Raw genomic sequence first — 26925 nt, 5'->3', positions numbered from 1 at the left:
GAGAGCTGCTGAGGCCGCCGCGAGAACTGAAGCCATACGAGCTGAGGCTGCCGCGAGAGCCGAAGTGAGAGCTGCTGAGGCCGCCGCGAGAGCTGAGGCCGTACGAGCTGAGGCTGCCGCGAAAGCCGAAGCGAGAGCTGCTGAGTTCGCACTCAAAGACGCACAGTTGAGGGCTGAACAACGTAAAGAGGTAGCTTTGGCTGAATATCGATCAGAGGTGGGCTCCCGGCGTAGCTCTAAGAAGGGATCTTCTAGGCATTCCATAAGTGAACATCAATCGCGGTTAAGTTTAGATAACCTTTTCCAGACACCTGTCCAATCCGTAAGTGGTCCAGTACAATCCACACGTTTTCCAGCTGTTTCAGGAGGTCTCGGGGCCGCGGCTAAGGGTCTTCCGAAGGCTGTAGGGCCAAGGCCTGTGAATTATAACCGAACTCCTCCCCCAGAGCGTACAGGTCACGGGCCGCCATTAGCAGTAATGCTTTGCCCCCTTCACAGTTTTCTGCGCCGCTAGGTTTTGATCGCCCAGCAACACGTAATTTGGGTGGTTGTGAGAGGCGTATCGCGTCTCCCGACTTTAATGTGTGTAAGGAGCGTGATCGGGCTGTGCATGTGACTGAGCCCCCTCAGCCCCTTAAGGGATATAGTTTGTCTTCTCCCGCTAAATCGAGTTTTCAACAACAGGATTGCTTTTTTGAATACCAAAATAGTAGGACGTTTTTCGATAAGGCGGCCTTGATTGGTTACGATGGTAATAATATGCCATTTATCTTCTTTAAAAATCGTGTTACGGCCTTAATGGCAGCTTCACCCTTTAAAGGAACTCGTTTGACTTTGTTACAAGCAGCTTGTGTTAGGACAGCTGCTCAAACGATTGCTAATTTGGTTTCTGACACCCCTGGCTTGTCAGAGGAAGACAGAATAGAAATGTCGTTAGCTCGCTTGTCCCAGCGTTTTGGGGTTCGTGGAGGTCTTTTCGCAGAACCAGAAATTAGAAAGTATCGCTATGGTAGCAAATTGACTTCTATCTCTTCCAGTGATTTGAAAGAGTTTAAAGATGAATTGTCGCAGTGTTTGCTTTACGCGCAAGCTTATGGTCAGCGTGACAAATTGGAAGGACGTTTTGTTTTGGATTTGGCTAAGCGACTCCCGTTTGACGCTAAGCAGCGTTATCTTGACTTTTTAGGTGATCAGTATGGTGGCACTGATGAGCCTACTTTTCAGAGTTTGTTTGAATTTGTAGTACGGGAGGAAACGCGCAAGTCGACTGATTTTAGCATTATGCTAATGGGCGATTCTGGTGAGTCGCAGCATTTTAAAAAGTTTGGCAAAGGAAAGTTGCCTTCTTGTCCGGTTAGGCAGACGTCGGTAAAACCCCATGATAATGTGATTTCAGGGAGTTTGCAGTACTCGACTGCTGTTGGCGCACCGCGCGGTGGTGTGGCCAGACGTAGTGACATACCGGCATGTTTTTATTGTTCGTCACGTGGTCAAGTTGAATATCATTTTTTGTCTAATTGTAAAGAATTTTTGCGCTTGTGTTCCAGACGGTTGTTCGCCTGGTCAAACGTCATGTAGAAACCGTTCGGGTCTACTGAATATTACGTCATGGAAATTCCTAAAACATGAGCCAAAATTGCACCATCGTCCGTAAGACCTGGGTCAAACCTGTTGAAACCGGTTTAAACATGAAATGTTGCGTCGCCTTTGAGTTATCACAAATTTTTCTGATTCATTCTCGAAGTTGTTTGTTGGAAGTCGGTCGCACATTTAACTGGTTTATTTGGTGCTTGCTAGCTGGACAAATTCTCCGTCTTTTATCCAAGTAATCTGTATCGTAGTGACAGTTTTAGAGGTGTAGGCATTGCATACCCATTTCGATAGCCGCGGGCTAATTTTACAGAAATACACTGTTTGAAAAGAAGTTCAAGTGTGTGTTTTTTCGGTCATTATATACAGACGAACGGATTCGGGAACTTTATGTTAAAATTTTCCCACGAAGAGATTATGGTTTACCGCTGTGACCATAAAAAATAAAAGACGATTTTTGTCAGTTGTTAGGTCAAGAAGAAATTAAAGCAAAAAATAAAAATAAAAGACGAGTTCTTGTCAGTTGGTAGGTCAAGAAGAAATTAAAGCAAGAAAAATAAAAGCCGATTTTTGTTAGCGGGTAGGCCAAGAAGCACTTGAAGGCATGAAAATAAACGACGTGTTTGTTGTCAGCTAGTGCAGAAGAACTAATTAGAAGTACAAGAAATAATAAAAGAAGATTTGTTGGTTGGTAGTCTACACTCTTACAGAAGCAAAGAAAAGTAAAGACATTTCTTCTCAGTTTGGTACTGAAGAAAAATAACTTTGACATTCATTGGCAAGAAAGAAGATTAAAAGACAATCCATCTGTGCTTGTAGATTCAAGTGGAAGAATCCAAGCAAGTTTTGTGGACTTTAGGACTTCATACACGTACAGCTACGGTATCGTGCATTTAAATTCTTTTTTGTATTTTTACGGTCTTTGCAGTTAAGTTTTTTATAACTACTGTAGCCTAATAATTTGTGTGTTTGTGTAACTTAATTTTTTTAATTGTTAAATTTAGCCCCAACATTTAATATGTCTACACTCGGTGGCGACAAGGACTCGGCCGCCGTCGACTCGACAGAGTTTAAGCCTGATGATGTTCTTTGCGGTCGGGCAGGCCATTCTGGGGAGGGACCCATTAACGATGAGGCTAAGTCAGTTCGAGAGGCCCGGCATCTTAGACGGGATATTTTGACTCAAATTGGGAAACTTTCTGTAGCCCTAGGTTCTTTGAGTGATAAGCAGGAACTGTTAATTTTTAGATCTAAGTTATCTACTTTAGAAGAGGAATTACGGCATTTCCATGCTCTTTTGACTAAAATCTTTAACTCTGCGATCTTGGCAGAACTTCGTGATAGGGTAGACCCCGAATTTAACTCGTTAAAAAATAACTTTGAACAAAAAGAAAGTGAGTTCTCAGATATGTTGGATGCTGACATACATCCTGAGGATAGCGCCTCAAATGTAAGCACTAAGATGTCTAGGACTTTGTCTCGGATAGTGGCACAAATTAACCTGCAGCTAAGACGAGAGGAGCTCCAGATACAAGCTGAGGCCGAAGCGAGAGCTGCTGAGGCTGCCGCGAGAGCTGAGGCCATTCGAGCTGAGGCTGCCGCGAGAGCTGAGGCCGAAGCGAGAGCTGCTGAGGCTGCCGCGAGAGCTGAGGCCATTCGAGCTGAGGCTGCCGCGAGAGCTGAGGCCGAAGCGAGAGCAGCTGAGGCCGCCGCGAGAGCCGAAGCGAGAGCTGCTGAGTTCGCACTCAAAGACGCTCAGTTGAGGGCTGAACAACGTAAAGAGGTAGTTTTGGCTGAATATCGATCAGAGGTGGGCTCTCGGCGTAGCTCTAAGAAGGGCTCTTCTAGGCATTCCAGAAATGAACATCAATCGCAGTTTAATTTACATAACCTTTGCCAAACACCCGTTCAACCTGTGAGTGGACCAGGGCAATCCACACATTTTCCAGCTGTTTCAGGAGGTCTCGGGGCCGCGGCTAAGGGTCTTCCGAATGCTGTAGAGCCAAGGTCTGCGAATTACAACCGAACTTCTCCCCCAGAGCGTACAGGTCACGGGGCCGCCATTAGTAGTAATGCTTTGCCCCCTTCACAGTTCTCTGCGCCGCTAGGTTTTGATCGCCCAGCTACACGTAATTTGGGTGGTTGTGAGAGGCGTATCGCGTCTGATCGGGCTGTGCATGTGACTGAGCCCACTCAGCCCCTTAAGGGATATAGCTTGTATTCTCCCACTAAATCGAGTTCTCAACAGCAGGATTGCTTTTTTGAATACCAAAATAGTAGGACGTTTTTCGATAAGGCGGCCTTGATTGGTTACGATGGTAATAATATGCCATTTATCTTCTTTAAAAATCGTGTTACGGCCTTAATGGCAGCTTCGCCCTTTAAGGGGACTTGTTTGACTTTGTTACAAGCAGCTTGTGTTAGAACAGCTGCGCAAACGATTGCTAATTTGGTTTCTGACACCCCTGGCTTGTCAGAGGAAGACAGGATAGAAATGTCGTTAGCTCGCTTGTCCCAGCGTTTTGGGGTTCGTGGAGGTCTTTTTGCAGAACCGGAAATTAGAAAGTATCGCTATGGTAGCAAATTGACTTCGACCTCTTCCAGTGATCTGAAAGAGTTTAAAGATGAATTATCGCAGTGTTTGCTTTACGCGCAAGCTTATGGTCAGCGTGACAAATTGGAAGGACGTTTTGTTTTGGATTTGGCTAAGCGACTCCCGTTTGACGCTAAGCAGCGTTATCTTGACTTTTTAGGTGATCAGTATGGTGGCACTGATGAGCCTACTTTTCAGAGTTTGTTTGAATTTGTAGTACGGGAGGAAACGCGTAAGTCGACTGATTTTAGCATTATGCTAATGGACGATTCTGGTGAGTCGCAGCAATTTAAAAAGTTTGGCAAAGGAAAATTGCCTTCATGTCCGGTTAGGCAGACGTCCGTAAAACCCCATGATGATGTGATGTCAGGGAGTTCGCAGTACTCGACTGTTGTTGGCGCACCGCGCGGTGGTGAAGCCAGACGTAAAAACCTACCGGCATGCATTTGTTGTTCGTCACGTGGTCAAGTTGAATATCATTTTTTGTCTAATTGTAAAGAATTTTTGCGCTTGACACCTAAAGATCGGAGAGATGTCATTGTGAAAGCTGGCAAATGCTTGAATTATTTGCGCCAGCATATGGTTAGGGATTGCGTTCATGCAAATAACTGTCGTAAGTGTGGGCCTAACAACGATAGGAAAGACTATTTTCTTCTGCATGATTTTTATGTGACGTCACATGATTCTCTGGATTCTGTTGGGAAAGATGATGCTCGTGCCAGAGTTCCTGTGCGTAATGTTAAGATTGGAAATGTTAAAGCAGCCTTTAACCGCGTTACTGCTGCTCGTGTTTTGAATCCAATGACTGGCAAATCGAAGTTGGTGTATTGTCAGCATGATCCTGGTTCGCAGTTGACGTTTGTTTCGAGTGACTTGGTGTGTGAACTTGATCTTAAACCGTACGATAAAGCGTCGTTTAAAATGGATACCCTGGCTGGTCAGAAAGCTACTTGTGCTGACCTTGTCAAACTCAACATCCAGTCGTTAGAGACAGATGAACTGTTTTGTGATATAACTTCGGTGGTTAACCCAGCTTGGGCTGATGATGTTAAAACTTTACCGCATAAACAAGATTTAAATGGTTTCCGTCATTTTCATGACGTGAATATGTTTCATTTGAATGATTGTAGTACTGTAGATGTACTGATTGGCAACGACAACGCTTATTTGATGTGGGCAAAAGAAGAACGTGTTGGTGAAAATCGTAGTGAACCGCATGCTTTACTCACTCCTCTCGGTTGGTTGGCTTGCAGGGCCGGATTTAGCTGATGGGGGGCCCGGGGCACTTTTAGATCGGGGGGCCCCCGTGCAAAAAAATTTTTCGCGCCTACTGCGCGAAAAACCACCTCTACGTCTTCAGTAGCATCAGTCCAGTACTGCACAGCATTTTGCAGAAACTTTAAAGGCCAAAAGGAAAAAATAACACAAAATCACATTTTTTCCACATAGGGGGGCCCTTCAAAAGTCGGGGGGCCCGGGGCAACTGCCCCCTCTGCCCCCCCCTAAATCCGGGCCTGTTGGCTTGTGGTGGTAAGTCACCCTTAGATGAAAGCGTTGCTAAAGTGTGCAGAGTGCAGACGTCTTCAGAGTCGGATGTAATCTCTGGCTTTCAGCGTAAAATTGAGTCTCGTGATATGGAAATAGCAGACCTGAATAAAGTCATTCAGGATTTGACTTTGCAAAATGAAACCTGTGAATTGTCTCGCAATGATATTTTGGCTAGAGAACTTGTCGAACCGAATATTGAGTTGAAAGATGGTCGATTTGAGATACCTGTTCCGTTGAAGGAAGATATTGATCTACCTAACAATTTTGTGTTGGCGTCAGATAGAGCTGCTGCTTTAAGAAAGAAAGCTTTAAAACAACCTGAACTTCGTGATTTCCTTACTGACACCATGAAAGATCTTAAATCAAATGGCTATATTGAGCGTACTGGTGAAGCAGGAAATGTCAAGGGATTTGAATGGTATTTACCATACTTTGTTACGTCACAATTAAAAAAGCGCATTGTTTACGATGGCAAGTCTGAATTTCGAGGAACTTGTGTTAATGATGTAATGTTTTCGGGTCCTGACTTGTTAAACCCTCTGGTAGATGTCTTGGCTAGATTTCGGCTTGGTAGATTTGGTCTCATGGCTGATGTGACTAAATGCTTCTTTCAAATAAAGTTACCTGAGTCGCAAAGGGATTTGTTTCGTATATTGTGGTTTGAAGATGATGACCTTGAAAATGGTAGGATGGTACCATTTCGTTTTTGTGTACACCCTTGGGGAATAAAGAGTAGCCCGTATATCGCTTGCTTGGCTATAAAGAAAATGATCGAGCAGAATCCCAGCAGTGCTGGTGAATTGACTCTCTGCAATATTGCAAATAATATGTACATGGATGATTTTATATTTTCGGCTGATAGCTTAGAGGAAGCTCAGCAAATCACTCATGAATCGATTGCTTTGTTTGATAGCCGTGGGTTTAAACTTGGTAAGTGGAGTGCTAACAAGGAGGCTATGATTGTCTTGTCAAATTTGGATAATGAGATGCTTTCACCTTTGATTCGTGACATTGACTTTCAGACTGAAAATATGACTTTGCCATCAGCGAAGACATTGGGTTGTGTGTGGCAAACCGAGTCTGACGAGATGCGTATCGCATGTTCCTTAAAGCCCTTAGCTAAACACACGCGCCGAAGTATGCTCAGTCAGCTTGGACAAAATTTTGATCCGCTAGGCTTTGGAGCGCCATTTTTTCTAAAAGCACGCCTTATACTTCAGCAATTGGCGATAGACAAGTTTGATTGGGACACCGAGGTCCCTGATAGCTTTGTTAAAGAGTGGGAGTCGTGGCTTCGCTCTTTGGACCTGCTTAAGGATTTTTCGTTACCGAGATGGTATTTTGCAAACTCTGGCAGTGCCGTTCGGATCGTGAACGAACGCCCTTTGGTACCTTTGAGTGACGACCCTAGGGATTTTACTGTCATCACCCCTGCCTCACTTTTGACCCCATACTTAGACCCATACTGTGCTGTTGGGCAACCACATGATCGTGACCAACTAAGAAGGGATTATCGGTTCAATTTGTCACTTTCTCATCAGTTTTGGAGTAAATGGATCGATTTTTACTTGCCAGGTCTTCAGGGCCGGAAAAAATGGCTAAAAATGGCCGAGAATTTGGAGCCTGGTCAACTTGTAGTGGTAGGTTCTCTCCAGGACATTGGTAAACGTGGGAAGTATCAACTTGGGAGGGTGCATGAGGTAGTTCCACAAATTAAGAAAGGGAAGCCTGTGGTTTGTAGAGCTAAAGTTGCCGTCTGCAACTATGATGAGAGTACGGGGAAAGTGAAAGTAGACTATGTGTTGAGGGATATTTCGTGCCTCGCCCCCGTAAAGAACACTTAAGTGTTAGGGTTTGAGCCTGGTTTTGTCTGCGGTGGCCGACACTTGTCTGAGCCCAGAACAGTCGGTTATTATCGCAATCATTGTATATAGCATCATTTTTGCTTGTACCTACTACCTATGGTAGGTAATGCAAGCCAGCCTTTGTGTTGCAATTGTGATCCTTGCTAACCGCGAATATTTTTGATTCTGGTCGATATTTGCATAATTCATGTTCATTGTCGTTTATTTGGCCACCTTGTGGCAATTAGTTGGTTTGTATTTTGCTTCGTTGTAATCGTTTTACAGTGGTAAAACCCTCATTTGTTAAACTCTGGTTTTGGGGGTGGGTATGTTAGAAACGATTCCCCGCCCATTTAATATTATTGTTGTATCTCTGCTCCATTCTATTTTCATGCTTGAGTGACCCGGCCATGCATTAACAATTTTTGCTAGTTGATCTTTCTTTTTACGTTTTGGCATGGACTGGAGTGGTCATTGTTTTATAAATCTGGAGAACTGGAGATTTGGAGTGACTAGGGAATATGTAAGAATTCGGTAAGCAACTGTTTGTTTCGTTTTATTATTGTCGTTTTCAATACACCATTTCTTCTAATAAGTAAGGCCTGCACTTTATCCAGTCTAGGCAAAAAACGTTTTAGACATTACTAATTTCATGTATCGTCGTGTTTATTCTTATTGCTGTTCATTCTTTGCATGCCCTTTGTATTTGCGTATTAACTTAAACGTGAGTGATTCAAACAATTTGTGTATCATGTGTTTTTATTCATTGGCTCACAATTGTCGTCAATTCTTTTTTAGTTATGCCATGTCAGACTGTCATAACTAGGGGCCGCTATATTCCAGACGGTTGTTCGCCTGGTCAAACGTCATGTAGAAACCGTTCGGGTCTACTGAATATTACGTCATGGAAATTCCTAAAACATGAGCCAAAATTGCACCATCGTCCGTAAGACCTGGGTCAAACCTGTTGAAACCGGTTTAAACATGAAATGTTGCGTCGCCTTTGAGTTATCACAAATTTTTCTGATTCATTCTCGAAGTTGTTTGTTGGAAGTCGGTCGCACATTTAACTGGTTTATTTGGTGCTTGCTAGCTGGACAAATTCTCCGTCTTTTATCCAAGTAATCTGTATCGTAGTGACAGTTTTAGAGGTGTAGGCATTGCATACCCATTTCGATAGCCGCGGGCTAATTTTACAGAAATACACTGTTTGAAAAGAAGTTCAAGTGTGTGTTTTTTCGGTCATTATATACAGACGAACGGATTCGGGAACTTTATGTTAAAATTTTCCCACGAAGAGATTATGGTTTACCGCTGTGACCAGCTTGACACCCAAAGATCGGAGAGATGTCATTGTAAAAGCTGGCAAATGCCTGAATTGTTTGCGCCAGCATATGGTTAGGGACTGTAATCATGCAAACAACTGTCGTCAGTGTGGGCCTAACAACGATAGGAAACACTATTTTCTTCTGCATGATTTTTATGTGACGTCACATGATTCTCTGGATTCGATCAGCAAAGATGATGCTGGTGCCAGAGTTCCTGTGCGTAATGTTAAGATTGGAAATGTTAAAGCAGCTTTTAACCGCGTTACTGCTGCTCGTGTTTTGAATCCAATGACTGGCAAATCGAAGTTGGTGTATTGTCAGCATGATCCTGGTTCGCAGTTGACGTTTGTTTCGAGTGATTTGGTGTGTGAACTTGATCTTAAACCGTACGATAAAGCGTCGTTTAAAATGGATACCCTGGCTGGTCAGAAAGCTACTTGTGCTGACCTTGTCAAACTCAACATCCAGTCGTTAGAGACAGATGAACTGTTTTGTGATATAACTTCGGTGGTTAACCCAGCTTGGGCTGACGATGTTAAAACTTTACCACATAAGCAGGATTTAAGTGGTTTTCGTCATTTTCATGACGTGAATATGTTTCATTTGAATGATTGTAGTACTGTAGATGTACTGATTGGCAACGACAACGCTTATTTGATGTGGGCCAAAGAGGAGCGTGTGGTGAAAATCGTAGTGAACCGCATGCTTTGCTCACTCCTCTCGGTTGGTTGGCTTGTGGTGGTAAGTCACCCTTAGATGAAAGCGTTGCTAATGTGTGCAGAGTGCAGACGTCTTCAGAGTCGGATGTCATCTCTGGCTTTCAGCGTAAAATTGAGTCTCGTGATATGGAAATAGCAGACCTGAATAAAGTCATTCAGGATTTGACTTTGCAAAATGAAACCTGTGAATTGTCTCGAATTGATATGATAATTTGGCTAGAGAACTTGTTGAACCGAATATTGAGTTGAAAGATGGTCGATTTGAGATATCTGTACCGTTGAAGGAAGATATTGATTTACCTAACAATTTTGTGTTGGCATCAGATAGAGCTGCTGCTTTAAGGAAGAAGGCTTTAAAACAACCTGAACTTTGTGATTTCCTTACTGACACCATGAAGGATCTTAAATCTAATGGCTATATTGAGCGTGCTGGTGAAGCAGAAAATGTAAAGGGATTTGAATGGTATTTACCATACTTTGTGACGTCACAATTAAAAAAGCGCATTGTTTACGATGGCAAGTCTGAATTTCGAGGAACTTGTGTTAATGATGTAGTGTTTTCGGGTCCTGATTTGTTAACCCCTCTGGCAGATCTCTTGGCTAGATTTCGGCTTGGTGGATTTGGTTTCGTGGCCGATATGACCAAGTACTTTTTTCACATTTTGGACTCTTCAATACGTAAGCCCAATTTTATTGAACTGCTTACGTACACAGGCAGTGCCGTTCGGATCGTGAACGAACGCCCTTTGGTACCTTTGAGTGACGACCCTAGGGACTTTACTGTCATCACCCCTGCCTCACTTTTGACCCCATACTTAGACCCATACTGTGCTGTTGGGCAACCACATGATCGTGACCAACTAAGAAGGGATTATCGGTTCAATTTGTCACTTTCTCAGCAGTTTTGGAGCAAATGGATAGATTTTTACTTGCCAGGGCTTCAGGGACGGAAAAAATGGTTAAAAATGGCCGAGAATTTGGAGCCTGGTCAACTTGTAGTGGTAGGTTCTCTCCAAGACATTGGTAAACGTGGGAAGTATCAACTTGGGAGGGTGCATGAGGTAGTTCCACAAATTAGAAAAGGGAAGCCTGTGGTTCGTAGAGCTAAAGTTGCCGTCTGCAACTATGATGAGAGTACGGGGAAAGTGAAAGTAGACTACGTGTTGAGGGTTATTTCGTGCCTCGCCCCCGTAAAGAACACCTAAGTGTTAGGGTTTGAGCCTGGTTTTGTCTGCGGTGGCCGACACTTGTCTGAACCCGGAACAGTCGGTTATTATCGCAACCATTGTATATAGCGTCATTTTAGCGTGTACCTATGGTACCAATTTCATGTATCGTCGTGTATTATTCCGTATTGTTGTTCATTCCTTGCATGCCCTTTGTATTTACGTATTAACTTAAACGTGAGTGATTCAAACAATTTGTGTATCGTGTGTTTTTATTCATTGGCTCACAATTGTCGTCAATTCTTTTTTAGTTATGCCATGTCAGACTGTCATAACTAGGGACCGCTATGTTTCCGACAATTTTCACCAAATCAAACGTCATATAAAAACCGTTATGGTCTACTTAACCTAGCTGGCATCTTACGTCATGGAAATTGCTAGAAAATGTCCAAATGTTGCACCATCGGTCGTAAGATCTGATGAAATATTGCATCAGCCGCTTTGAACACGGGTTTGAATTGGGTGACAATGTCTTTCATTATTGCGTCACAGTTATTGTCTACGTGCATTTGAGATATCGCAAATTATTCTAGTCATTCGTAAAATTGTTTGTTGGAAGTCAGTCGCAAGTTTAACTGTTTGCTTGGTGCTTGCTAGCTGGACAAATTTTCCGTCTTTTAACTAAGTAGTTTGTTCTGTAGTGACAGTTTTTTAGAGGTGTACGGCGTTGCATCTCGATTTCGATAGCCGCGGGCTAATTTTACAGAAATACAAGTTTGAATAGACGTTTCAAAGGAGTGTTTCTTGTTCGGTCATTACATTCAGACGAACGGATTCGGGAATCTTATGTTACAATTTTCCCACAAAGAGATTATGGTTTACCGCTGTGACCAACTAGCCGTGTCCAAATTCGGAAAGTAGTTGGCCAATGTCCATCTTCTTGGCTTGCTGGCCTAAGTGGTCAGCTATGTACTCCTTCAACGCCGCTGTCAACTTAGATCCATTGTCTTCTAAGTACATGTCAAGCGTCTGAAACTGCACTACTGTACCTCTTCCAACTCGGTTGTTCCACAATTTAACCTTTGCGATAAATGCAGCTACGGCTACTTTGGTGTCGATCACAGTTACATTCTTGTCTTGAATTAAAAGATTGTCTTTGTTCAATTCACCAAAGATATCAGCCAGGTAGCACAGCTGGGAAACCCACTGTTGGTTAGGGAAATATTCAGCCATGTCGGACTTCTTTTTTATTAGAAAAACATGGATAGCCTCACAAAGTTCGACCAGGCGGGTTATCACCTTGCCACGAGACAGCCATCGTACTTGTGTGTGGTACAGTAATGCTTCGTATCTTTCTCCCATCTTCTTGCACAGTTCCTTGAAAAGACAGCTGTTCAATTCATTCGCTTTTATAAAGTTCACAACCTTTACTTGCTTCATTGTTTCCAAATCGGGTCTCGTTACCCCCCCCCCCAAAAAAAAATAGGCAAATTACCCCCAGGTTGGGAACCACTGAGCTAAATGGAAAGCTTTAGCATACATTTAGAACTTATGAGCCTACCTTTGACCTTACTTATAATATCCTTAATGTTCCATTCAAGCAGATTAATTATTATCAATTTGTGTTGTGAGCACCTCCAATTTTGTGTGAGATTCTAAATGTCTGAATTACCGAAGTTTGTTTCCTGATTTTCATCAAAATAAAATAGCAGCTCTTTAGAATCATCTAATTCTGCATAGATTCAATTCATTATAATATCTTAGCAGTTGTGTTTCATCCAGGGGTCACCAACCTTTTTTGCATGCGGGCCACTTTGGCACTTAGGAGAGCTGTGGCGGGCGCACTAGTAAAATTTTAGGTAGGTTGACTTTTATGCTAGAAAAGAACGCATTTCTTACCCAGTATCCAGCGTTACATGTTGTTAATATTTATCTTAGAATACCGCAGCAACAAAATAAGTCGAACAACGCTACTGCCAGGCCAAGCTTCTTTAACAACACTTTTGACTTCTTTAGTCCTAGTAAGGAAACTCATAACTATAATACCAGAGGTGCTAAGAAAGATATGCTTTTCAAACCAAGAATGCGTACAAAGCTTGGTCAACGCTCAATTAAATTTCTTGGAACAAACACTTGGAACAAATTACCGGAACAGCTAAGAAAATTTCAAACAATTAGTATGTTTTCTAAAAAATTAAAACTGCACTTAATGTCTGAGTATAAGTAACTGATAGCCTATAGTACCATCAAACTGCTTCTACTTATTCTCACCGTATCTCGCTAATTACTGTATATTTGCTTTTGTCTTACCAGTATGCTGTGTTGTATGTATATTGTATATGCCATTTTGTATTTTTGCATCATTTCTAGTAGTTCTGTTTTTTTTTTTTTTTTTTTTTTTGTATATCGCACTGCTAAATTTCGTATGTGTATTGTTTTTTTATGTTGTATATAATATATATCTATCAATCAAATCAATCAATATATCAATCAATCAATATTTGCGTTCAACTTCGACACCGTTCCATTTTAAATAAGCCATGACACCACTCGGGTGTGGCAGACTCGATGACCAGTTCGGTCCTTCTGTCACTCCCATCGTCATCAGCAAACAACCTAGCTCACATTGTAATCTTGTATTGTTTTGTTTTTTCGCATGTGCTGATGATGCAAAATAAAAGAACTTCTTCTTCTTCTTCTTTAACATTGCCTAATAAACGAGGCCACTTGTTTTGCGCACTTGTAGCGAGGCGAGCGCTTTCATCAGAATATTCATCGCCAAGCAAGAGTGGTGTTGTCACTTCGCTTCACAAAAGATAGGCTATCTTGCAATTAACAGTTTCAATAAACAAGGAAATGTTTGACACATCGCAATACAGACAACAACAGTGACCTGCAAACATACGGTATCAGCGAAAATAGGCTCCAATAACAGGAAGAAAGAAACCAGGCACCATGAAACAAACGCTTGTGGAAATCACAAAAAAACGTTTCTATCGTAACTCATCAACAGTGTTCCCTCTAAAAATGCAATGAGTTGGTTTTCATCCTTTTTGTGAGAGTCTATAAAACGTCTTTCCTTGATTATTAGACAAATGTTACTTGCGGTGCTTATCAGCATGGCAAGAATTGTTGATTAACAACATATTGCAGTACGTAATAAGCTAAATATTTTCATAATACTAAGTAGAAAAAGTCTTTAAATTTATATATAATATTTTTCCAACTTATTATAAATTGAGTTGACACACCGACCTATTTTGCCAACAAAAACTTGCATAAAGGAACACTGCTCGTGAAACCCAATAACGGTGAAACGCACACGAGTGTTTACATGACATTTACAAACTTAAAATAAGCAACCCTAGCTTACTCACAGAGAATTTCGAAATTCGAAAACAGACGTTTTAATCGACCACTGGGACAGTGTGGCTGGACATCGCATTGGAATAACTTTAAACGACCCCTACCTAGAACTACAATCTGATTGGTCGGTCGGTGGAATCGTATGCAAAGAGAAAATATGCTTCTCGGAAAGTATTTTTTGTCTTCATGCTCTTTAACTCCTCAAGAAAAGTATTTTTGGTTATACTTATGTGCTGATACCTTCCGCGGGCCGCCAGTTGGTGACCCCTGATAGGCTATTACCATAGTTGTTTCTTTTTACTTTAGTACAAGAGACCTCTGCAACTAAATGTTGCTAGATTAAATTTTATTGCATTATTATTTACAAAATATTGTGGGCGGGGATGAATATAGGAATCAATTATGGGTCTCAAAAGTTTAGTCTAGTTATAATATGCTTTTTCACCCACAATTTGCCTGAGAAATCTACATTTTTAAGCTTACATGTTTTACGCTCGGAAAAAAATGCCTTTTTTCCTATCATTTACGCGCGAAAAGTGCCCTTTTTAACATAACTCTCGCGCTAAAAGTGCCCTTTTTTGAAAATTTGCCCACCTAGTCCCAATTTGTAAAAAGATGCTATGAAGTGATTGCTGTTCCCAATGTGCAAACATTGTGATAAAAAGTAATCAAGTTTTGGCCACATCTTTCTGGTCTACTTAGGCTACTCTTGTCAATCGAGAATCGATACACGTTGCCAGTAACTTATCCACATTACTGGGTAGGCTTACGCTGAAGTTGTTTTGAATAAAGTCTTGCTTGTGAAAAAGTCGAAGTAAAAACACAGAAATGAGGAACATTGGCAAAATATTATATTCTTGAATATACCATAGTTTTTCAAAAAAAAAGTAGTTAGAACAGCTGCTTTGGCCTACATCTGATAGAAACTATAGGCTTAATTAACGGATATAATCTCGAAGGATAAAACCAAGGTAAACCTCAATATAGGCTAGGCCTACATACTTTTGTGTCAAACGATGAAAATCGTTTTTTCCATTGTTTTAATTCGCTTTATGAAACAAGGAAAAGGTTCCGTATCAAAATAATGCGATTCAGCATATTTCCCTTATTTTGTCAGATATGTAAGGCTATTCAATGCTTCAGAAAATTGCTGAATGTGGTAGGTTTTTACATCCTATGGCGTTTTAGATGGAGTCAGAGAATGCAACTTCGCGGTTGATGGCGTTCTTACAAAAGCCAATCTTTTGTCACGGAAATGTATTCGAAAACAAAAAGGCACAACAGCTGCTGACTGATAGATTACGTTACCATGCGTTACAAAAACGAGGCATTGCTTTCAGCTTTTTTCAAACCAACAATCAACTCTGCTCCAAATGACAAAAAGTCCAAATTTTTTGAGAAAAAGGTATAGGCCTACGCTCCTTTCAACTTAATAACTTACTTCGGTCACAAGCACGTTTTAACGTTCGCGTTTTGTCGCTTCTACCTTTTTCTCGACCTTTGCTATGTTGACGTGTATTGTTTTTGCTGTAATGGTCATAAAAAAGTTGAATTTGTTGAGTTGGTCCTAATAGTATTTCTGCTGAGATATTGTAACAGAAGAAGGATATGAGACTGCAGCAGTCGGTACAATATATCAAACTTTTGGATTCTCGTAGAGAAAAAATAATTTTGTTATCTTTCAAGCAATTGCAAAATTACATTATCACTTAGGTAAAGATTCAGTGCTCATACTATATGTGCTATGTTTGTCAAAGCACAATAATTTAGCCGAGCGTGTTTTTTCCACAAATGCAGAGCAGTTTAGATAGCCGATATCACGTTATTTTTAGTATCTTTCAATCTCTCGTTTTTACAAAACATTTCAAAAACATCCATAAATATTTTTGTGAATATAAGTGTACCGGTACATGCAGAAGTTTGTTGGCTGGTCAAGAACTCCTTGTTGCTTTCCGACAAGAAAAAAAAAAAACTTACCACATAATCGGTTTGTTTTATGAAATAAACTGAGTTTTGTCAAGAATTTTCCTACTGTTCTTTATAAGTTAGAAAATTACCCAAGAAAATTTAAAACTTCTTCAAACGCAAAGTTCATTTGTAGTTTAGCCTACTTGCTTATGAATCACGTCCGGGTAGGTCTGGAAATGCTGTAAAATCAAAATTGTGTGATTGTGTCTCCGAAGATTTAATATTTTCAAAAAATTAGAGATGCTTTGAAAAAATTCGAAATGAAACAGAGGTAAGGTTTCGTTCTTTGCAGAATTCCGCTTATTCTGATTCGAATAAAGTTCCTAACATTTTCATATTCCTGAATCTCTTAAAGAATCATTATGCTCGCTAGTCCCTAAAATTTAAAAACTGACACTGAATAGAAATTTTACAAAATACTTTTAAATAGATGAATTTCAGTATTTAAAATTTAGCATATTTTTTTCAAAACATTAACGATTTCTTTGACTTGTTTAAAATTTTCCATCAACCCCAGTTTGGAAACCATTGTCATATAGGTCATCCCTTAAGATTTATAGGCAATGGCAAGTAGCCCTGATACCGGTAGGCAAGCCCGCAACCAGGGGGGGCATTGGGGGCATTTGCCCCCCCCGAAATTTTTTGAAAAAATTTTCAGCGTTCTATGCAGTATGTAATGTAGCCTACTATGAATAGACGTACGTCGTACACGTACAGCCGTACTGTAGAGTGTAGACCATAGGCGTAGCCAGGGGGGGGGGGGGGGGCGAAAGGGGCCATGGCCCCCACAAATTTTCAAAGCTTGAATTCCGAAGTTGAGCGCTTTGTTGAAAATATAATAAAATTTGTAGAAATTTATAAGGTTTTCCAAGACATCTGGCTATGAACACCACAAGGACTTGTTTTAGATTTAGACACACAGAAAGACACCAATAAATTTTGCAAATCGTAAATCGCGCAAAATTTACTCGATTTACGTTTCTTTTAACTAATTTGTGGAAGCAATTTCAGAATGGCTTACTCTGTTATGTTTTTGTGTAGCTAAGTTTTTGGTGTTCTCTAATTTTATCCGCAGATTTTGCCCGTTCGTGTGTAAGAGCTACCTTTAATAAGTTAATAGCTGTTTATCTGCTAATAAATTTCATACAAATATTACCCTAAAAGTGTTTCCAGAAAGCGCTATAATCCATTATTTGAGTGTAATTTTGCAAAAAATTTCCGGGGGAGCATGCCCCCGGACCCCCCTAGAATACGCGTGCGTTCGGCACGCTCTCACCCCCACCAGTTTCATTGCTTCCCCTTGCTCAACCCACCAGGATACGCCACTGCACATCAGGTGGCGATGTCTTAAATCAAACACTTTGTCGTTCTCTTCAATTCATCAAATATTTGGCCCCTCCAATTTTTTTTTCTTGGCTAGTACGCCACTGGTGTAGACTATCGAAACCGAAAGTAGGCTACGCTGGTTGGAAGCCATGCTAACGATTTTGTTTGTGGACATTAACATAAAAATGTCACAATGCATCATTTTAATGTTTGTTCTTTGATAAAAATTAAATGCCCCCCCCCAAAAATATTTGCTGGTTGCGGGCCTGCCGGTAGGCTTAGGTGTTTAAAAATAATTATAACAATCATGCGATTTCATGTCACTTATTAAAAAAAAACAAGTTGGTTTTGATGCGCTTTTGCAAATATTAAATGCAAAGAAAAATGTCGTTAAACGATTTCCTTCCAATTGTGTGCACAGTGAAGACAAAACCCACTAGTTAAATAATTGCAGCGTTGGCTCTTCAAATATTTTGCTTTTCCATCTGGATAAACTTTTAGTTTTTAAATCTTGTTAGTTGTATCACTGTTTGCTCATGAAATGATGACACCTTGTTGGCATGCCCGCCTTATGCGTTTCCACAGCAAGGTTATTGATAGTTTGAAACGCCTGAAACTTCATTGATAGGATTAGAAGTCAGAGGTTGTTTCATGAGAAAGTAGTTCATTCTTTTCCTTAGGACATTTTATTTTTGTGCAACCCAATCTCATTTTTTAAAATTCTACAATACGCGTCAAAGGTGGAGTAACTTTCAGTAACTTACTAAGGTTTCTTAAATTAAAAAAAAAAGCTTTAAAATATTAAGCCTACATGATCCATACAAAACCACTAACCATCTTCACATTATTAATAAACAATATTTAACTAAAAGCAAAAATTTCTCTGATTGTCTATTCAAAAAAAGCTTTATCAGTAAAACATCTTACAATCTAGCGAGGCCAAAAAACTTCCGTGTAGAATTTTGACGCGAATTCTACGTTAAAGAATATCTTTCTCACTGGCGCCAAACAGTGGATTGGATTATTATATGCGTCGCTCAGTTAATACGGTTATGCGCCTACAACAGACAGAAAAACAAGCCAAGTAGATTGAATCTGAACGCGGTCTTGAGTTCTGTTAGTTTATTGTGGCAGATAGGTTGCAAGATTACAAGTCAGAAGATCACAAGGTCACAAGATCACAAGTTGCAAGTCGAAGGATCAGTCACATAGGTTGCAGGTCGCAAGGTCGGCCACAAGGTTGAACAAATTTGAACAAGGTTAACACGATAAAAAATACTAAGTCGCTAGTTTTTTGATAACGCTATTTTTAAACAAAATTTTGTGCTTTGCAGTTTGTCTACATCAATAAATGTCAACCTTGAAAGTTTCAAATAGCCTTCAATATTCAATAGACTACAGCAGTTACGATTTTACTATTCAGGAGGCGTAGGCCTAGAGCAGTAAAATTATTTACCAGAAAGCGAAATGATGCTTTTGAAAATTACGTCAAGAGTTCATGAACAGTGAGGCTATTTAATCAAAAATGTTAGTGTAGTTTTATCATTCTAAGTTTTTAAGAGACAATTTTACAAGAAGCTAAAAAAAGACTTGGCTTTTGTTTAAAGTTTTGGGATGGACCCCACCAGGGATGGAGGAACCACGTGGGCCCCGTGGGCCTGGGCCCACCTACTTTATTTTCTGGGTGGGCCTGGCCCACCCACTTTTGAAAGCCAAATTTCTTTGAAAAGGTAGTGAAAACGGCAAATTAGAGAAGGAGTTCCAAAAAAAAGCTCTTCACTCATTTGATACACACTAGTTTGATTACACAGGCCAACAAAAAAATTTTGACACAAAAGGTGAGAGTCATTTTAGAGTATTTCAGGGCCCCTGATCCCAAAAATGCACTTAGTTTTTTCGAAACTACCAGGAATTGAATTTCGAACCAAGATTACATTCTTCCGTAACAAGGATAAAATTTTAAGCAGCTACTTTATTGAAGAACTCAACTTTGTATTCTGTAATTATATAAATGGCCTTCGTACCTTGATGGGTGTTGCTCAGTATAGTAAGCCTACCATAATAAAGAATTGCGTTTGTTCATCGATGGCTTTGTTTTGCTTATTCGTCTAGTTTGTTAAGCAAAACAATGTATGTATTTTATTTGTACTTAGTAGCTTAGTTAGTAAGTCTGATATTGTTGAAGTCAACAAATATATTAAGGCAAAGCACAAGTTATATATTCTACATCTTGTATCCTGTACATCTTGTACATCTTGTAAGGCTTGCTTCACGTCGTATTGTGATTGTTACTAGGCCAGTAAACGTTAAATAGCCGTTTGTTTGGGTTGTAATCAACGTGATTGGTTTCAAATGGCGTTTATACAACTCACAAATGTGCCTGGGATTACTTTCAGTTTTATCTATATAATAAACGACACGATGTTAAATCTAGGCTATAGGGGCTCAAAATTGCAAAAAAAATGTTTTTGCAGTAGGCTATCTTAAAAACTAGAGCCAATTCGAAAAAAAAATGCAGTTTCGGAATCAGGGGCCTGGAAATACCCTAAAATGACTCTCACATGCCGTGCCTTTAAAACTTTTTTTTGTTTGCCTGTGTTATCTTTGATAGCTCAATGATGAAATCTAATCTTCAAACTTTTCTGTTGAGCCCACTGTTGATGAGAAGCACGTGTGGGTGTGGTTGCGTGTGATTGGTGGAGTAATCTATAAATCAATCTAATTGTTCTCCAAGGTTAAAACAATGATATCATTACATATTATGCAGTGCATGCGCGTAGGCCTACTGTATATTGTATAATGCTGCAGATTATTTCTCCCAGGTTGGTATTATAACTGTGTGTGTATATTGCCTTTTTATTTGTGTGTACATCGCCATATGTTGTACAGCGCTATAGAGCAATTTAACAATTTTGTTGTTTGTTTGGCCAAATCGGGCCCAAAAACGGAAATTTTTCGCTGGTTGGCACAAAAGGCAATCATGAAAACACAATGTATAAGCGATTTGAAGTATTAGGAATGCAGCAACGTTATGGGGGGTCTGGGGGGCTTCGCCCCCCAGAAGTTTGATTAACTTTGACTGCTACGCCTTTGGGCCCACCTACTTTTAAAATGGTTCCTCCATCCCTGGACGCCACCAAGTTCCAGTTTAGACACGCTATTGTCTGCTAGATTGATTAATTACATGATTTTTAATTTTCGGACTATGAAAGCATCTTGCAGAGCTTAGTCCTGGAAGTTTCGCATAGCTTACTTTTATAATAGAGGATTTAACCAACTGACCCATGTCCAGTTACCGAGATTGATAGTATGAAGTTTCCGCATGTTGTCGGAGCTGTTCAGTGACGTAACTAGAAAGAAAAGTATGGAGACAAACATTTCAATATTTAAAATAATGAACATGTTTAAACTTATAGCTACTGAATGCAGCCAAACATTTATGAAACGTCATTCAACATGTAATGCAATAATAAAATTTGGGGTAGGGGAAATTGCTTCCCATGTCCCCTCCCGTATCTACGTCCCTGTGAGTTGTTGTCTGTAAATCATTTCATTCATTTGTCATTCCTGAGTGGAGAGCTGTTCATGAAATGCGTTATGGTTTTTCGTTTCTTTTCTTCCCTTTTCATTATTTGTTAAATCAGGGGCTTAACCAACTGAGGGCGAATGATATTCTAACCTTCTCTTATAAAAAGCCGGTTTCAAAAGAGCCGTTTAATTCCCCCTACTGGTGTTCCGCTCAGGAGGAAAACTGACAAATAACTTTAAGTCGGGAGCTATCTGTCGAATAGTCAAAAAAAGCAACTGAACTGAATTCTTTTAATAAAAAAATGTTACTAAAAAGAAACGTAGAAAAATTAATTCAAGCAACCTACCCAAAAAAGTTTACTGTATTTAATCGTTTTTTGTTATCTTGTGTCACTTTTAAACGCAGACAACAGAGTGTATTGAGCAATAATATTACCAATTCAGATGGAAGAAGATATCGGTGTCGAGTTGGGAGATGTAGCTGATGCTGCTAAAATGGCAAGCTCACTAACTAAAACGTTGCCAGGGATGGTCAACACTGAATCTGCTATGTGTAAGTCCTTCAATTTCCTACTGTATAGTTTGTATTTCAACCCATGTCTATGCGGATGTAAGATTGTAACTTATAGCATATCGCTCTGCACCAGCAATACAAAGAACCACTGTCTAAGCAACTTACTTGAATAACTAGTGAAGTAAATATAAAGATATTATTTGGCACGGTATAGATAAGCTACAAGAAAACAAACTTCAGGAAAGACTTTTTTCACCACCAAAACTTATTTTGGCACGAAACTGACTCAAAGAAATAGTGTGTTAAAACGAATTATTTTTGTTTTGAACAGCAATGGTAGTGCAAGACCGCAGCTGTACGAGATCAAAACCTATTTTAAGCTAATCAGGCCAAGTCACATTCACATTCTTGCAGCATTACTTTCACTCATGAGACATAAGCTACATGTACCGGTAGTGGGTTGGCTAGGACATTGTTTAAAATTCAATGTACGGGAAATGTTTTTGCAATGATTTGACATCATATCACTTTTTCAGCTTCAGGAGCACCACAGATCTGCCCGGAGTGCAAGCAAGTGATAGTAAGCACTCAACCAGGTAATTTGAGACTTCATTTATTTCATTCATTTTTGACAACAAAATTTTTGTTCCCTTACATTAAACGTAAGAAATTCATTTTCCGCTCACTTTGCTTTGTTCAAGTTTGCTTAACCCTTAAACGCCTATGTGTTTCACCAACCGTTATTACCTATCTGGGTCTCAAATGACCCGGCATGTTAAAGGGTATTGCTTTATCTTTCAATTTGTACATCTTTCTTAAATATGGTTATAAAACAAATCACTGTGTTGCAATTTCACTATTATACACTCCAAAGCATACTACTTCGAAAAAAACTAACAAAATTTGCAATAATTGCAAATGTAACATTTTTTTTTGTGCAAAAGTAACCGAATTTAAGATCAACACTGCAAACTGTTAACAACAGAAAAGAATTGAAATAATGTAACTTCAAATAGTATAACTTATAACTTCAAAACTCAACAAATGCTAAAGTTAGTGAAAGAAAAGCAATTAATTGCAACTTTCTACTAGGCTACTAGGTGCTCTAATGTGGTAGCCTAGCCATGATGACGCTAAGCACAAGAATCATGCTGCACAATAGGGGCATAAAACCGTGACTTGTAGGTGATCGATACAACACGGCTCATTACATTCCTCGCACACATGAGGTGGTTTACGATCCAGAGAAGATGGACAGATGTGGCACCGCCGTCTTGTACGCTTTCTACCCCAATGTGTAGCTGATGATTGAGCAGAGTCGATATCAATTTTGTATCCACATTTTTGCAGCGATAGTTTAGCAGCTCTTGAAAGCTGTTTTACTTGCACTCGGCGTTGTAGCCATGGATAAAGCAAACTCATACCTAAGTTTGCCAGAAATATTCGGCGTCGATGACTTGCTTCTTTTTCCCTTCCTGGAAATTTAGCTCGGAAGACCACCATGCTATTGATACCAGCAATATTGGGGCAGTTGTAGAAGTAGGCAAGTGGCCAGCGATTTGTCCTTTTCTGCACACTGTAGTTGTGACAAAGTTGGTCAACTTTGTCAACAGCTGCTTTAGTAGCATTATAGTCTTGTATCATGTCAGGTAAACCTTTATCTGCATCAACTTTGCTATCATCAAGCCTGGATTTAGGGGGGCAGAGGGTGCAGGTGCCCCGGGCCCCCGACTTTTGAAGGGCCCCCCTACGTGGAAAAAATGTGATTTTATCTTATTATTATTTTTTTTCTTTCAGCCTTTGAAGTTTCTTCAAAATGCTGTGCAGTGCAGTGCTGGATTAATGCTACTGTAGACGTAGAAGTATTTTGTTTTGCGCGGGGGCCCCCGATCTAAAAGTGCCCCGGGACCCCAACAGTTAAATCCGGCTCTGGCTATCATTATGCATAGTTGATAGTAAAACTACTACTTTGTTTTTCCTTGGCACATACGATACTAACGTTTGCCTGTCACAAAAACCAAACAAGCTTGATCCAACCCTTTTCGTCTTTCTTGTTGCAAATTCAACGAGAAGTTCTCGCCTATTTTCAACTATACAAAACTTTCACCAATAATTGAAAAGATAGGAAGTTGCTTTATGGTTTATTTATTATACAAATTAAGTTTAATGTTTGTGGTAGCCTACTTTAAAGAGTTACTGCTGGAAAAATAAACTGTTATTCAAAAAAAGTTGCACTATTACCTAACATGGGTCTCTAGAGACCCTATAAGTTTTTTCTTCTAAAACAGCAGTAACTATTTTACCAGTGGAATATTTTTAAAATTATAAATGTGAAATGGGAGAATAATAAATGTTTTGAGAATACTGGAAGTCACACAGAATATGGCTAGACGTCCCAAGAGATATGGGGAAGTAAAGACAGCTCGGGTCACTAGAGACCCACATAGGCGTTTAAGGGTTAAATCTAATTTTTACTGTTCCATCTTGACTCTTGTCAAGCGTTTGATCTGACTCTTTATTACAATTAGGCTACACTCGACTCTGCAAATAAATTGATTAAAAGAACAAACATGTTGGTTGGATTCTCTGCCTGCTTGATTGAGCGACGAAGTTTCAAATACTGGTCTTAGCCCAATCGGATTCCTATTTTGTTTTTTTTGTAGAGGGAGCTATAATTGTGAAGAAAGGGGCGTTCTTCCCGGCTATCAGCACAAGGCTGAGCACTCACTAGTACAGCGAGCAGTTGTGATTCGCTAACCATAACGGTGTAGCTTCCACGCTAGCCATTCAGACCACCCAATCAACAATATGTTTCTCGGCAGCCGAGCAGCCAGCCTATAATGTTGTATTTTCCATTGGCCAAACAGTTTTTGAAGCAAAATACAAAAAAAATAAGGATCCTAATTTGTACATTAACTTGCCAGGGCACCTTCCCATCCGTCAGTGATGATCCTTTGGCTTATTTAGCGTACAGGTTACCTACATAATTATGGTCAATTGAGGCCAATCATGACAGCAACCTCAAGCCGAAGAAAAGAACCTGATAAAACAACGACACTTTGACAACAACACCATTCATCATGGCACATGACTAGGGAACTGTGTACCGAAAGCTAGAGCAAACTGGTACTTCCACAGCAAACCCGTAGCATCATGTCAAAATAGGTCGTTTGCAGTAGCGTTGACAGGGGGGGTCAAAGGGGTACTTTTGGACCCGGGCCCGGGATGATTTTAGGGGCCCGAAATCTTTCCAAGGAGCCCAGAAACGTGAGAGACCACCGAATATTCTTTGGATACTGTGTGTTTTTCTTAGAAGTGTCTTGATTTGAGTCCCGAGGATTTCATTGGTACCCCCAAAATATCCTTTCAACGCTCTGGTCGTTTGTATCTACATTTGTGAAGTACCTACGACTATATTAATTTGAAGGTTGTTTTTGCAGCTGGTGCAATGGAAGCGGAAAGTGCTATGGACAAGGCCGGCAAAGCTGCTGACTGCTTTGGAAAGTTTTTTAATTGTTTTGGAAAATGTTTGGATGTTGCTGATAAAGCGCAGGAGATAGCAGGAGAAAAATAAATATTAAAAAGTTGTGTTTTATTTTGTGTTAAATAATTTTGACATTGCGAATCTTATTTTTAGTATTCCTATTGTGTATGTCAGTGTTTCTTATATTTTAAATGCTTTAATTACAGAAGAAATGCTAAGCCAAAAATAAAAGAAACAAAAATTGTATTACGTCATATTATGTTGTATAAAATATTACGCAATTTAGGCGTTGTAACGAACATGTTTGTAGCCTAAATTTTTGCCAAAACTGTGCTAAATTGGTTTAATAAAAAGTACGTTACACGCCTATCTACAGCACAATGAATAGAACATTTCAAATTTGTGGTTTGAAAGTTATGACTGTGGGCTAAAAAGGTTCGTATTTTGTTTGTTATATACTATTTTAGCGTCAGGGGGCATACTGTTTATCATCAAACTTTTTTTAACAAAAAATTGGTAAGTTGGCTATTTGATCCTATGCAGCTCCCATGACATGTGTCTAAATTAAGCTTCAGATTAAAAATGTTCCGTTTTTATGTTGGCTATCATATATAACTTCACTTAATTTGTGCATTATGCTGTTATAAACGCAGCTTTTTGAGATTTGTTTCTGTGGAAAAAACAATATTATTAATTCAACATGCGCGGCTATATCTTCAAAGAATTATTTGTTTAATTCAACGTCCAACTGTTTTCATTTTTATCGTTTCATGTGCTTTAATTTTATTCTTGACACCTCTTCAAACTGCAAGGATTCTTGTCAGTTCTTGCCATTTAATTTTTGAGTGTTAAAGCTTTTTTAATTTTTTGTTGTTGTTAAAACACAATCTCAGAAAAAAAATGCTGACTGCTGGTAGCAGACACATATGCTTTTGGTAGGTAGAAATGCTTTAGGACTAAAGTTAAAAAACTCCACTTTGATGAATCTCACCGAGGCCAGCTTGGTGATTGGTTTACAATGTTTCGTCAACCAAAAATGAAGTATTATTGTAACCTGTCTAAATAAATTTTATGAAAAGTGATGTTTCAACGTCAACATGGGTGTACACGATGTGACAAGTCAGATGAATTCCGCTTCAAACACTCGTGTATTTAGTTGAAAAGTCAATATTACTTTTAAGTGGGGAATTTCCTAACAGCAAAATAGTTTCTGTTTATTCAACTTTGTCTAATTAGACGTTGTTTCAACAACAATTAAAAATATGTGTTAAATTTTTGAGTAACGATGTTTGTGTAATTATTTAACGTTTGCAAGCAAAATATTTAATGTTAACAAGTAAAATCTATGTAAATAGTTAAAGTTCTGCTTTGAAGTCTGTCATGCAACGTCCATGGCATTCAATTGTTTTCTATTTTAATACCTTTAATGCGGTTGCACATCATCAGATATGTGTAGGCCTACGTAAAGCAGCAAACCTTTATGTCTCTTCTACCAACCACTTGTAGCACCAACTTTTAGCAAGTTGTAATGTGCTTTTTGTCATGCAAGTGATTTATTGCTACCGGTGTCTTTCGTTGGTAGAGCTGTTGTTTGGATTGCTCAGAGTAGGCCTATCACCAAGCAAGCGTTTTTTTTGCATTATTTTAACGTCGCCAATGGTTTACGTTTTGTATGTACTGAAATAAAAATATATCAGGATACTTCTAACACATTGTTACGGACAATTTTTATATCAAACGTCATATAAAACCGTCTAGGTCTACTGAATCTTGGCGTCTGACGTAATGGACTATTGCTAAAAATGAGCAGATTGCAGAATCGTTTGCAAGACCTGTAAAACATTTGCAGCTGCAGCATAACATTACATCATCGTTAAATCTTTAATTACTTGAACAAGTGTAAGCCAAACTTGAGCAGGTGTGAGCTAGACTTGAACAGGTGTTAGCCAAA

The 26925-nt window shown here is 39.6% G+C and overlaps 1 protein-coding gene across 1 annotated transcript; it reads left to right on the top strand.

Moving 5' to 3' along the window:
• Positions 1-21386: 21386 nt before the first annotated feature.
• Positions 21387-26676, top strand: LOC145772232 (uncharacterized). The gene is made up of 3 exons (XM_082584084.1): positions 21387-21529; positions 22027-22086; positions 24931-26676. The coding sequence occupies exons 1-3, from the start codon at positions 21421-21423 to the stop codon at positions 25062-25064; spliced, it is 303 nt and encodes a 100-aa protein (XP_082440210.1). The 5' UTR covers positions 21387-21420; the 3' UTR covers positions 25065-26676.
• The last annotated feature ends 249 nt before the right edge of the window (positions 26677-26925 follow it).

Source organism: Aplidium turbinatum, chromosome 6, assembly GCF_918807975.1.
Source record: "Aplidium turbinatum chromosome 6, kaAplTurb1.1, whole genome shotgun sequence".
In the NCBI taxonomy this organism is placed as follows: Eukaryota; Metazoa; Chordata; class Ascidiacea; order Aplousobranchia; family Polyclinidae; genus Aplidium; species Aplidium turbinatum.
Note: the sequence above shows the minus strand (reverse complement) of the source record. Positions and strands in the feature narration are given on the sequence as shown.